The following is a 14,033-nucleotide window of genomic DNA, read 5'->3' as shown; positions in this document are numbered from 1 at the left end:
GTCATTGCATTTTCAGCTTTTTTTCAGACATTGCGTGTTGAAATGAGACAATTTGTATGAAAATGTATTTATAAAAACACTAATTTGCTTAGGTTTACAGAAGTGTTTCCAGTGAAATCTAAGGCATAGTCTAAATGTAAATGCATAGCTTCTCCTCTTTTTCTAATTTCCAATACTATATTCTTTAAATAGTTCACCCAAAATTAAAAATTGTCATTAATTACTCACCCTCATGAAGACCTTTGGTCATCTTAGGAACACAAATTAAGATATTTTTGATGAAATCAGACATTATTAAAATTGAAAAAGATTTTCTCTTCTGTGTCTTTGATGTGTGTTCACAAGAGTACTATGGTGCATTCAGGTGATCCTGTTGACACAACTGTTTAATAAAGTCATTATTTTTGTTTCCTTTGTGCACAAAAAGTATTCTCATAACTTCATGAAATTAAGGTTGAACCACTGATGTCACATGGACTATTTTAATGATGTTATTGCTACCTTTCTGGGCCTTGAACTTGTCAGTTGTGTTGCTGTCTATGTAGAGTCAAAAAGCTCTCGGTTTCATCAAATATATCTTAATTTATGTTCTGTAGATGAACTAAGGTCTTACAGGTTTGGAACGACATGAGAATGAGTAATTAATGACAGAATTTTCATTTTTGGGTGAACTATCCCTTTAATTATAACTGAGCACACTTCTATCCCAACATCAAATTGGCAATTGAAGGAGAAGTTCACTTCCAGAACAACAAAAATTTACAGATAAGTTAACTCACCCCCTTGTCATCCAAGATGTTTGTGTCTTGTTTTTTTTAGTCATAAAGAAATCGTTACATTAGGAAAACATTTTCAGGAATTATCTCCATATAGTGGACTTCAATGGTGCCCCCAAGTTTGAACTTCCGTGATGTAGTTTAAATGCAGTTTTAAAGCCGAGGAAGTAGGGTCTTATCTAGTGAAACGCTCAGTCATTTTCTAAACAAATGTACAATTTATATACTTTTTAACCTCAAATGCTCAAATTGTCTATTCTCTGCGATGCACATGTGAACTCTGTAATACCTTTTTTCGTAAAGGGCATTTGATCTTTTTTGCATGTTCACTTTGTCAACACTGGGTTGGTACTTCCGCAGCGATGTAGGATGATTTTGAATTTGGAGAAAAAAAATGAGATGGGAGTTTTTCGACATACCCTAACTGTATTGACTCGGATTAAACAGAGTTGGCATGGGCACTGCAGAGAATAGACAAGATGATCGTTTGAGGTTAAAAAGTATATAAATTGCCAATTTATTTACAAAATGACAGATCGTTTCACTAGATAAGACCCTACTTCCTCGGCTGGGATTGTTTAGAGCCATTTGAAGCTGCATTTAAACTGCATTTTGGAAGTTCAACTTGGGGGCACCATTGAAGTCCACTATATGGAAAAACCTCATTTCTTATCAGCTGAAGAAAGAAAGATACAAACATCTTGAATGACAAGGGGGTGAGTAAATTATCTGTAAATTTTTGTTCTAGAAGTGAACTTCTTTAAAATGGCAGAACGAATCAAAAAATGACAATATATAAATAGTTCAGATTTACATAACATGTTTGTCTGAGGTATTCCATACAAATCTGCATTTTTAAGGAATTACTCCACACAAGTATTGTAGCGTGTCTAAAATTACCCTAAACAATACAATTAAAAGTCAGACAGCAATTTAAATATCACTTAGCAGTTGCATGATCGCAATAGAAGTGCTCTGGCCAAATATATAGGTACCACAGAAAAGTGTGATCATTCCCCATGTAATCAGAAGATATCTAGGACAACAACAAAAAAACAAAAGGTGACCGTAAATAAAAGCAATAGAATATGTATGAATTTCCTTAAACATCCAATATAGGATCCTAAAGCACTACAATATTTATATCCCACTTCACTCACCTCATTGTAAGAGAAACTGACTCTGACTGCACCACAAATATTAGGCAAAGTCCTTCAATAAAAAATGAATGCAAATTAATACAAAACTATAGGAAATAATATACACATTACGCTACCAAGAAAAGTATGACTGGGTTTTAACACAAATTTCATGATTTAATTCAATTATGCTTTACAAGCTTGTTGATTATTTTATATATATATATATATATATATATATATATATATATATATATATATATATATATATATATATATTAGGGCCGGGACTTTAACGCGTTAATTTAGATTAATTAATTACACAAAAATAACGGTTAATTTTTTTTAACGCATTTTAATCGCACTTAATTTTGCACCGCGGAACGTTTCTCACTGGATGAGTTTCAGCGGCGGACCGATTATACTGGAACACCAACTAGCGGAATGCGCATATCACCGCAGCACATCGAGCCTCATGTATCACTTCAATGCTTTTACAGAAGGTCTACCTACCTATAGGGTACCTGAATTTCTGGAATGAAGGCTAGTATATTTCTAAATATCCCAGTGTTTCCCCTACCATTATCTTAGGGGGGCGCGTTTACAATGTCTCCTCCAAGAAAACACGGACTGGATCGCGGACTCCATTCATAAAAACCGAATTTACTATAGCGCGGAATGCCACGTAAATTCGTCGATTTATGGATTGATAAATCAAAAGTTGGTCTGTCACTTAATTAAAATCGCGATATGGACTAGTGTCTGTGAAAACTGAAATGCAAAAAGACCGTTTTAATATGGATCCTGCATATACTGTTTGCCTCTGTATGTTAGAATGGCAGAGACGCGTTTTTTTACACTGCACGCGTGATGCTCCCGTTAATATTTGGCATTTGCATCTCAAATGAACAGATAGACTCCAAAGCTACTGTGAGTGTCACTTTTACCGTTTCATTTGAGAAAACTAGCATCATATCATACTTTACACAGAAACTTCACGGCAACCTGTCAAAAAAAAAGTACGGTTTAACATGAAACAGAACAATATTCCTATTTAAATAATTGACAAAAAACAATATTTAATGATAAAAAATAAATATAACAACAAGATTAACCACTTAATTGTAGAAAAAAATACTATGATTATTATTATTTATTGATTTTAACAGCAAACCTCCAAAAATTAAAAAGGTTTATTTTTCATTTGATTAAAAATAAAATAAATGTTTATGCTTTCATTTGATTATGAGAAAAATTAAAACACAAGAATTTATAAAAAAAAAAAAGCTAAAGATTGTAAAGCCCTATTGTTCAAAATGTTAAAATAGAGAGTTTTGGATTTATTTTTTCACTGAAATAAATGTTTTCATTATGGGAAACACTGTATCCTATTGCTACAGTTAATGGCAATATTGCACTGGTCTGTTGGACTTGGTTGAACAAAAATAAACAATATTTTGTTGCTTCCGTTTATGTATTCAGTCATTATTCAATGGTGTACTAAAAATCCATATGAAAAAAACTTGCTTCTTACTGTTCTCAGGTCAAATATTTATATGCGATTAAAATGCGATTAATTTCGATTAATTAATTACAAAGCCTCTAATTAATTAGATTAATTTTTTTTAATCGAGTCCCGGCCCTAATATATATATATATATATATATATATATATATATATATATATATATTGGGTACAGAAAATGGCAAATTTTCTCAAGAGAAAAAAATCATGGTTGAAACACTGATTGAGCGATTACACGAGACAGGATACGGTAAGTTGTAATCTTTCTTTTAACATACCCTCTGATGTTTATGCATGTTGATTGTGTGCTATAACTGCTATTAAAGTGAGAAGATGGCGTGAACTTCGCACTGCTGCTTCTCTTTAAATGAGACATGTGATCTGTCACTCCACATTAAAAAGCACCAAACGGTTTGTTAAAAATTTAGTAAAAATGTAATGTTTGAATATACTAATACAATTGACAGAATTTTCAATCTGGTACTTTGTTTTATATCAAAAGCAAAAAATTACAAAGCTTATTGAAGTTTATTGGATGGGAGGTGCACTACGTTCCACTCTAAAATGAAAACAGGCTGGACTAATCGATTCTTGGGATTTGTAAAAATGAGAAAGATTAAAATCGAGAAATCAACATTTTCTTACCCAGCCCTACAGAAAAGCATTAAAATATTCACATTATATTAAAACGCACGGACACATTGTGCTGTGAGAATCAAGCTGAAAATATTATTTCTATTTAAATTGGTCATATCATGAGAAATTAATTTTTTAATAAATCAGAATGTAATAGTACTAATAATATAAAAATGCATGACACCCTTTACGAATGTCAGTATTAATTTTAACACACATCAAGTGGCCTTGTGAAATAAATCAAAAGACGACAGACACAATTACCTGGAAATATAAAGATGAAGAAAGCACTGACTCCTCCAACAACACTGATCACTTTGCTAATGTCTGGAACGAATACTGCGATGAGAAGAGTGATTGTGACCCAGACTGTGGTCAAGGCAACACGAGTTCGACTCTCATAAGACTCCGTCACCGCTGTGTGTTTGTGTCGTCGCCGCAGCAGTGGATCCTGAATCACAGATCTACACACACAGACATGTCTATTAATCTATATATGTAAAGTAAGTACTTTCCATATAGCCATAAACCACACAGTTTGTGGCGAACCTTCCAAGCAAGACAATGATGGGGTAGATGGTGATGATTGAGATTCCAAACAGCAGCCTGGCAATGATCATGGTCACATCACCCCCACTGAACGACATCAGGATATCAGGAGCAACGTTCTTCCCAAACGTCAGATACCCAAAGACTCCTACAAAATAATCCAGTTAAACAAAATGCACATTAGTTAACGAATAAACAGTTGAGGTCAAAAGTTTACATACACCTTGCAGAATCTGCAAAATGGGAATTTTACCAAAATAAGAGGGATCATACAAAATTCATGTTACTTTTTATTTAGTAATGACCTGAATAAGATATAATAGATGAATTTAAGGCAACACAGCTGTGTTTTTTTTTGTTTGTTTGTTTAGTGATAGTTGTTCATGAGTCCCTTGTTTGTCCTGAACAGTTAAACTGCCCGCTGTTCTTCAGAAAAAAAAAAAATCCTTTGGTTCCCACAAATTCTGTGGTTTTTTGGTTTATTTGAACCCTTTCCAACAATGACTGTATGATTTTGAGATCTTTCCCACTGAGGAAAACTGAGGGACTACGCAACTATTACAGAAGGTTCAAACACTAACTGATGCTCCAGAAGAAAAAAACAATGTTTTCATGTTTTTTAATTTGAAGATCAGGGTAAATTTAACTTCTTTTGTCTTTTGGGGAACATGTAGGTATCTTCTGTAGCTTCTGAAGGACAGTACTACATGAAAAAAAAAATATGATAATTAGGCAAAATAGGAAAAATGTACACATCCTCATTCTGTTCAAATGTTTTCACTCCCCAGCTCTTAATGCATTGTTTTTCCTTCTGAAGCATCAGTGAGCATTTAAACCTTCTGTAATAGTTGCATACGAGTCCCTCAGTTGTCCTCAGTGTAAAAAGATGGATCTTAAAATCACACAGTCGTTGTTGGAAACGGTTCAAATACACAAAAATGAAACTATGAAAACATCTTTGTGTGAAATATCTTATTCAGGTCAGTACTAAATAAAAAATAACATGCATTTTGATATGATCCCTTTAATTTTGGTCAAATAATTTACATTTCACAGATTTTGCAAGGTGTATGCAAACTTTTGACCTCAACTGTATATATTAAAGTGGTTTGTAAAATTCAGCATTCACCACACAATCTTGTTGATTTACATGAAGCACGATTCCAAATGAAGTTTCGGTATTGATTTTCAGTATATAAGCTGTATTTACTGACCAGTGAGAGAGTAGATGATGAGGCAGATGAACATGGACGCCATGGAGATGAAGACCCAGTTGGACAACTTCCTGTTCTCCATACTACTGTAGACAGCAATGCAGGCCTCATGGCACTGAAACAGACACAGGCACAGCTGCGTTCAAACATTTGATCTCCAGCACACTCTGCCTACACCGAAAAAAGCTCTTCCTGTAATAACTAACTTTCTGCACTAGCCCATTTCTCACAGATTCCCTTGCTGCACAGCTCTTTTCATATCACCATTTCCCTCTTCTCTCCATTCCTGCCTTGTAATCAATCAGCCTCGGGCGGCAGACACAGAGTAATTCAGCGCTCTTCTACTATGCCAGTGGACTTTTATTACATTTTTGACAATCCCTCAGCGTTGACAAATAAAACCCACCTCAAAGATGCACCATTTTTCACGCTTTGCATCTGACCTGACCTTCAATATTAAAGCGAGAGCAAAAACAATTTGGCTTCCCCTCATTTGTGGACTGGAGTGATGATATTCAAGAAGCATTTCTCTTTTTCCTCAAAGGTGAAATCGCAGCATGTTGAATGAAAGCGAGAAAACTCACCTGAAAGCCAAAGCAAATAGTCGGGACGACGCTGAACATCGAAGCCCATGAGCTTAGTCTAAATTATAATAAAAAAAGGATTGTTAAGCAGGCGACTTCACAGATAAAATTTCCTGTGACCTTTTGCTTTCAGTTGAATGAGCCAATTACATTCTTTCAAGTACATTCTGTCAGCATGTTCAAGCACGGCAAGATTAAAAGATGCTTCTGGAAACCCTGGGATCTTTTGTACAATTTGCAACTGAATTTCACAGCTCTGTCACTTACCCACTGCTGTAAAGAGGCGACAGATTGATCTCATGGACGGGCCTCATGTAGTATTTCACAGTGATGGCTACAGTGAGATACGTGGCAGCGAAAGTTCCTAGAACACTGAGCAGAAATAAATATCAAAGACTATTGATGAGAAAATAAATGCTGCTGACATTAAACAAATTATCTTGACGATGTGTGGGGAAGAAGGCTTGGCTTATTAGTCAGAGGAGAGTCATTTTAAAGCTATTCGAAATGCTGTGCACTGCCACGGCAATTGACCATAAAGGCCCTAATGAAAAACAGTAGCAATAACAGTGCTTCATAAAATTCATGAAAGCACAGTCAGTCTTTTTACTTACTCACTTGCAACTCTTTCCACCCAAACAGGCTTCCCACAGTTCTGACCAATCAAATCCGTGCCCTTTCCAAAAAACATTTCGACAAGGCCCAAAAGAATAAGTTGTAAACTGCTGCACACAATTCACTAAAGAGAACTCATTTAAAATCATTCACTCACAAATGAGACATCACTGTGAATTGTACGTAAACACCAGTGCCTAGCCAATAAAATACATCAGAAAATAAAAATAATCACTATAAGAATTACCATTATTAGGTTTCAAAACATTCCATGGCTTTTTCAGGCCTGGAGAAAACAATAACCTTCCCAAATAAACCTGCTTTGCCATCTTAACTCTGCTTTCTGAACTATGGTTATTTATGTATTATTTATATACTATTACAGTAATTATTAAGATTTTAAATGAGCTTTTATTTTTATGTTTTCATTAATTTATACACTACCAATCAAAAGATTTTTAATGTTTTTTTTTTTAAATAAGTCTCTTCTGCTCACCAAGCCTGCATTTATTTAAGTTAAAGTACTGCAAAAATTTTACAAACAAAATACAATTTTGAAATATTTTTACTGTTAACTTTCTAATTAAATATATTTAAAAATGTAATTTATTCCTGTGATTTCAAAGCTGATTTTTTTAGCATCATTACTCTAGTCACATGATCCTTCAGAAATCATTCTAATTTTCTGATTTGCTGATCAAAATATTATTTTTATGTTTAAAAAGCTGAGTAGATTTTTTTTCAGGTTTCTTTGGTGAATTGAAAGTTCAGAAGAACAGCATTTATCTGAAAAAGAAATCTTTTGTAACATTATAAATGTGTTTATCATCCCTTTTGATCAATTTAAAGCATCCTTTCTAAATAAAAGTATTTAAAAAATTAATGCATTTTGAAATATTGATAATTATAATAATAAAAATGTTTCTTGCACAGCAAATCAGCATATTAGAATGATCACGTGACACTGAAGACTGGAGTAATGATGCTGAAAATTTAGCTTTGATCACAGGAATAAATTACATTCAAACAGAAAGCAGTTTTAAATAGCAATACTGACAGAATACAGTTCCTCACCTAGTATATTTTTGTATGCTGATCTCCTTCGGGACAGAGAGAGGGAAAATGAAGAACAGACACAGAAGAAACAGGGCAAACCTCTGGTCTGTGTACCAGTAGTACGGCATCTCTGACTCTGGCAGTCCTGTGATTAACTCATATATAGAGACACACACTAGGAGAAATGAATGGAGATGGATCAATATGAGGATCTAATGGATAATGACTACTTTACAATGAACCTATATGAGCAATTAGTAATAAACAAAAGTCCAATTAACAGCTTTACATTGCTTACATTTCTGAAGCTGGTCGCTCACTATAACCAGAAAAGCAACAGATATGATGAAGAGGTTGAAGACATAGCATATCTCACAGAGGTTGCCTATGGCAGGACCGCACACATCTCTCACTACAGCCTGATATGTGTTTTGTCCACTGATTGAAGACGAATAGCCCAGGATGACAAGGCCACTGATCAGGAACACAAGAGAAATCTATGTAAGACAGAAATATAACATAAAGTAAATGGAAATATGTCATTCAGGCATTATAGAGTTAACAATATGTCCAGTTAATGTCAAAGGTTTACATACACTTTGCAGAATCTGCAAAAGGTTAATTATTTAACCAAAATAAGAGGGATTATACAAAATGCATGTTAATTTTTATTAAGTACTGTACTAAATAAGATCATTCACACAAAGACGTTTACATATAGTCCACAATCTAAGGTTTGCATACATTTGATTCTTAATACTGTGTTGTTACCTGAATGATCCAACAATGACTGTATGATTTGAGATTCATCTTTTCACACTGAGGACAACTGAGGGAATCATTTGCAACTATTACAGAGGGTTGTACATTTTTCTTATATGATATTTTTTTCCATTTAGTACTGCCACTCAGAAGCTACAGAAGATATTTACATGTTTCCCAGAAGACAAAATTTTTGAAAATCGCTGATTTTCAAATTCAAAATGTTTTCACCTCTCGGGTTCCTTAATGCATTGTGTTTTCTTCTAAAGCATCAGTGAGTTTTTGAACCTTCTGTTTTGAACCCTCAGTTGTCCTCAGTGTGAAAAGATGGATCTCAAAATCACACAGTCATTGTTGGAAAATATTCAAATACACAAAAATCCTGGAAAACCAAAGAATTTGTGGGACCTGCTGAAGGATTTTCTTGAGGACCAGCAGGCTGTCTAACTGTTCAGGACAAACGGGACTCACTAAACAATCAAACAAACAAAACAAAAAAACACAGCTTTGGATCATTCAGGTAACAGCACAGTATTAAGAATCAAGTGTAAGTAAACTTTTTTATAAATTCTATTGTGACTATTGTGAAATATCTTATTCAGGTCAGTACTAAATAAAAAATAACAGGCATTTTGTATGATCCCTATTATTTTAGTGAAATAATTAGCAGATTTTGCAACTTTTGACCTTAACTGTATTTACTGAACACATTGTTCTCTCAAAGGATTACTGGACTCATTGGAAAGATAATTATTTTAGTGTGCACATAATCGATTTAGTAGAAGCCACGGTGATGAAACCAGGTTAACTGAGCCATAAAATATTTAAACAATCCGTGTTTCATTGTAGCAAAGAGTTACTTGCCATTTCCATAGTGACAGCTGAGTGAATTCCTCCAGCTTTCTCAAACGCCCAGGGAAAGATGAGAAGCCCTGCACCCAGCGCGGACTTCAGCATGATGAAAACCGCTCCTAACGAGCCCAACTTCGGTCCGTTTGTGTCCAGAGAAGGCTTTGTTAAAAAGCTGATACTTTCTTTAGCCAGCTCCTCCATGTTCGTCCCAGTTTGGATCCACTCTCTGAGGCAGCTCAAACTTTAGGTCAGGTGAATGAGGGGTGGGGGTTTGGTCTTTTAGGCCAATCAAACGCTCTTCCACTATTTCGAGAAACAAACACAATTTGATTCGTCAATAATGAAAAGCATTTGGGTTCGAGCATTACGGCAATTTACAACGGCACGACACCAATGTTAAATAAAGAGTTGAATGTAATACATACGATTAGATTAAAAATGATTCCACTGAGTAATGTAGTTAATAACTGTAGGCTTTTTTCGTCTTCTTCTTCCCTAGAAGACACTGTTAAAAAAGATAAAAGAGCTATTCATTATATTCACTCAAAAACTCTCACTGAATATGTTGAGATAACCACAATTTTGTTTTCTCTTTCATAAGTTATATCAAACAGTACATCAAAAGAAAAATTATGACACTATAAAGTATTGGAAAGATCAAAAATTTGTCTATGTGGGGTGTGCACTTTGTAGGATATACAACATTTCACTTACAAAAATTAAGCATGGTTTAATTTACCACCTTATTTTTGCCATTTTACCATATATTTGAATGTATTATCTTTTTTTATGAACACACTTGTAGTGCAAACAGTTTCACTGTTTACTGCACGTTGTTATTCTTCGCCTTATTTAGCGGCGAATGGTTAATTTGTTGTTACCAAGGTTTAACTATGGTTTTGCTACTCTAACCATAGTTTAACCATGATTTTTTTTTAAATAAAAACATCAGTTATACAAATTTTTGGGTTTACAGCATGTGTTCCAGGGGTGGGGGGTTGGCACTGGAACTACAGGCTCACTGTCACTCCTCTGGAGTCCAAGTCTGGCCAATTGGCAGAGAAAATCAAATCACAAGCAAGGAAGGCTGGGAACAGGAGGAACATGTGACTTGGGAAATTTGGGATTTGGGAAATCCACTTAAGCACAGATAACTGGTCAGGGTTGGTTCCCATGTTCTTCATGTCATTAACCTCATCACGTTTTGTCACCTGAAAGAGACTGGTGACATTTTCACAGGCTATTCTTCCCATTAAAAATGGATCAGGACTAAGATTTAAAGAGACTTTCCAGCCCCTATCACTTCTAATGGAATTAGTCGATTTCACACCGGCCTGAAGCAAAAGTGCAGGAAACTACAAGTGTGCTTTTCAGACAGTGTTGAGCCGATTTAGAATGAAGAGGAAAAGCCGTATTTCTTTTGCCCATCTACACCAGCATTCAATTACAGGGAGGCTATGATTGTGTGGGATAGTCTGAAGAATGCTTTTTATCCCAGGAGATTGAATTTGTTATATTTCTTGCACTTTCAGATGTAACAATGATTGCCAACATCGATTGAAAAGATAGATAAATGTTTACAGATATAAAAAGAAAAAAAAAGTAAAAACAGTAATATTGCAAAATATTATGAATACTTTAAAATGTAATTGATTCCAGGCTGTTGACAAAGCTGAATTTTCAGCAGCCATTACTCTAGACTTCATATCACTTTCTAAATAAAAGTATCTTTCTTTTTTAATCTGACTTACCCCAAACTTTTGAATGGTAGTGTATCATGGTTTCCACAGATATATTAGGCAGCAAAAACAGTAACACTGATAATCAGCATCAAATCAGCATGTTAGAATGATTTCATATTGCGACAATGAAGACTAGAGTAACAGCTGCTGAAAATTCAGCATCACAGGCATAAACATTATATTTAAAATATAATTTGAACTTAACGTGTTTGGAACCTGTTAGAAAGATCTATGGCACCACATACACTAGAAGTCAAAAGTTTTTAAAGCAAAAACAATTTTTTAAAATATTTTACTATTTTAAAAAAACTGCTTTCTATTCAAATATTTATTAAAATGTGATTTAATATTATTATCAATATTTAGAACAGTTCAGTACATTTTTTCAGGATTCTTTGATAAAAAGATCAGCATTTATCTGAAACAAAAAGCTTTTGTAACACTATACACTACTATTCAAAAGCTTTATTTTTTAATTATAGAAATTACTTTTAATTAATACTTTTATTTAGCAAGGATGGTTTGAATTAGTCAAAAGTGATGATAAAGACATTTATAATGTTACAAAAGCTTTCTATTTCAGATCAATGCTGTTCTTCTGAACTTATTCATCAACTAAACCTGAAAAATTCTACTCTGCTGTTTTAACATAAATGTTTTTTGAGCAGCAAATCAGAATATTACAATGATTTCTGAAGGATCATGTGACTGGAGTAATAATGCTAAAAAAAAAACCAGCTTTGAAATCACAGGAATAAATTACATTTTAAAATATATTCAATTAGAGAGCAGTTATTTTAAACAGTAAAAATAGTTTTAAATTGCAGAGTTTTTGCTGTACATTGGATCAAGTAATTGCAGGCTTGGTGAGCAGAAGAGACTTCTTAAAAAAAAAAAAAAAAACTTTTAACTGGAAGTGTATAAGCTTGTGTGGTGTAATAAAGATAAGTACAAAAAGATGAACCACATCAAATATGGCTTTCCTCCAAATAAATATCCTGAAATGATATTTTACTTCTGAGCAGAACAATGTTCAGGCAAACTAGTGGGCTACACAGTCAACCCATGACAGCTTCATCCATCTCACACACATGCATCTCATGCAAACAAAGAATAAATAGGTTCATCCATCACCGAAGCAGCAAAAGTAAACAGAACCATTCTATAGGCACATCATTTTGACGGTTTACCTGAATCATCCCTCGGATAAACAAGATTAAAAAAAACGTTCTTGTTTTTTCCTCCATATGAAGACTGTCATCAAAAATTTATTACAAAGACAGAGGCTGGTTTTCTTGCTTTATATCGGATAAGATATATTTTAAACATTGATAATTCCACACCAACAACAGTGAAATCATGATGGCTATTTACAAAAAATGTAAGCACACAACCGTTTTATAAAAACACAATCTGACTGGATACAAAAATGACGATGTGTGGAAACAAGTCCAATATGTTGATCGAGGAAACTGAATGGCTGGTTTCGGTTGTCCAATTTGACGTACAAATCAAGGGTCGATAGTCAATTATTCATCAATAAATTAAAAAAAGGAAACATTCCTCCATTTGGTCACTAAATTGAAAGGCAAGAGAGGGAACACTGATGTCCAAACAAGGCCCTCATCGGGGCGCAGGTGGCTGGTTCATCTCAAGAATGTACAGACACAGCCCTTCAGATCTCATCATCACACACACCGCAGGGAAGACTATTCCCTGTTAGTTTGTCCAGACGTGATCATACGGTGGGGTTTTTGCCTGAGTGAGGGGTTTGTTGTTGCTGTTGTTGAAGATAAAGCGGTCGTTTCACTCTGGGTTTTCTACGCTTGGGCTTGCTTTTGGCCTTGGTCAATTGCACCACAAAGAAGGAAAGAACAACCATGGCACCAAGAAACGCAAACATTGGGATGGTCTGGCCCACTTCTTGATTATAGCGGCCTGGCATTATTCCTGAGGAAAAACATAGACATGGATTAATTCTAAAGTTGTTGATTATTTTCTAAACACACAGCAAGTTTCTTCCTCACCTCCTGGGATATCCCAAGCTCCACTTTCTCCAGGAGACAGGGGTCGAACCTGTGGCCGATATGGCCTTACATTAGGCAAAACAACCTTGTCCATGTCCACTGACAGTAGCTTCTGGTGTTTCCACAGATTGCTGAGAAGAAATAAGTGTCAAAGCGTGTCAGATGTTGATATTAAAAGACAATCCATCCAAATTTAATTTGTTTCCACTGACGGTGCAGGAGGTGAGAATGGCAGTGGTCTCAGGTGTACTGACCTAGGAGCAGTCTCATTAAGTGGCTGGGGTTTAGCCCAAGAAAGATGAGGGCATGCAGGTAGAGGACGAGGCTTAGGGTCACCCAGATGAGCCTCCAGCACTTTGGAGTAACGGTAGAGGTGATTACCTACCGAAATAATAACAACAATTATCATCACCATCATCAGATTAAATTCAATTAATAAAAATGAATTAAATTTATAAAATAAAATAAAAACCACCTAATGAATTAAATATAATTAAATTAAAATGAACTTAAATTGCATTAATAAAAACATAATGGATTAAAAAAAAATAACAAA

General features: G+C 34.6%; 2 protein-coding genes across 2 annotated transcripts in view; both read right to left on the bottom strand.

The window, feature by feature from the left end:
- Nucleotides 1-749: 749 nt before the first annotated feature.
- slc38a8a (solute carrier family 38 member 8a) lies at nucleotides 750-9,909 on the bottom strand. Its single transcript, XM_073850972.1, has 10 exons — nucleotides 9,721-9,909; nucleotides 8,393-8,591; nucleotides 8,113-8,269; nucleotides 6,691-6,795; nucleotides 6,424-6,481; nucleotides 5,840-5,954; nucleotides 4,626-4,773; nucleotides 4,341-4,540; nucleotides 1,937-1,988; nucleotides 750-1,812 (listed from the first exon to the last, which is right to left on the bottom strand). The coding sequence occupies exons 1-10, from the start codon at nucleotides 9,907-9,909 to the stop codon at nucleotides 1,710-1,712; spliced, it is 1,326 nt and encodes a 441-aa protein (XP_073707073.1). The 3' UTR covers nucleotides 750-1,709.
- Nucleotides 9,910-12,736: 2,827 nt separating this feature from the next.
- The window catches only part of mbtps1 (membrane-bound transcription factor peptidase, site 1), a 24,993-nt gene continuing 23,696 nt past the window's right edge, over nucleotides 12,737-14,033 (bottom strand). The window contains 3 exon segments of the mRNA XM_073850320.1: nucleotides 12,737-13,400; nucleotides 13,478-13,608; nucleotides 13,732-13,858. Of these exon segments, the coding sequence (XP_073706421.1) occupies nucleotides 13,189-13,400; nucleotides 13,478-13,608; nucleotides 13,732-13,858 (470 nt within the window). The 3' untranslated portion in view covers nucleotides 12,737-13,188.

This window comes from Garra rufa, chromosome 11 (assembly GCF_049309525.1).
Source record: "Garra rufa chromosome 11, GarRuf1.0, whole genome shotgun sequence".
Classification (NCBI taxonomy): domain Eukaryota; kingdom Metazoa; phylum Chordata; class Actinopteri; order Cypriniformes; family Cyprinidae; genus Garra; species Garra rufa.
Note: the sequence above shows the minus strand (reverse complement) of the source record. Positions and strands in the feature narration are given on the sequence as shown.

What these genes read in the sequence shown, in the direction of transcription:
- slc38a8a (XM_073850972.1), bottom strand. Translation starts at nt 9,909, where the DNA reads ATGGAGGAGCTGGCTAAAGAAAGTATCAGCTTTTTAACAAAGCCTTCT. An exon ending in AGCATACAAAAATATACTAG is followed by an intron (nt 6,796 to 8,112) that starts GTGAGGAACTGT and finishes ATTTCTGCTCAG; the next exon opens with TGTTCTAGGAACTTTCGCTG. An exon ending in CTATTTGCTTTGGCTTTCAG is followed by an intron (nt 5,955 to 6,423) that starts GTGAGTTTTCTC and finishes TGTCTGTTTCAG; the next exon opens with TGCCATGAGGCCTGCATTGC.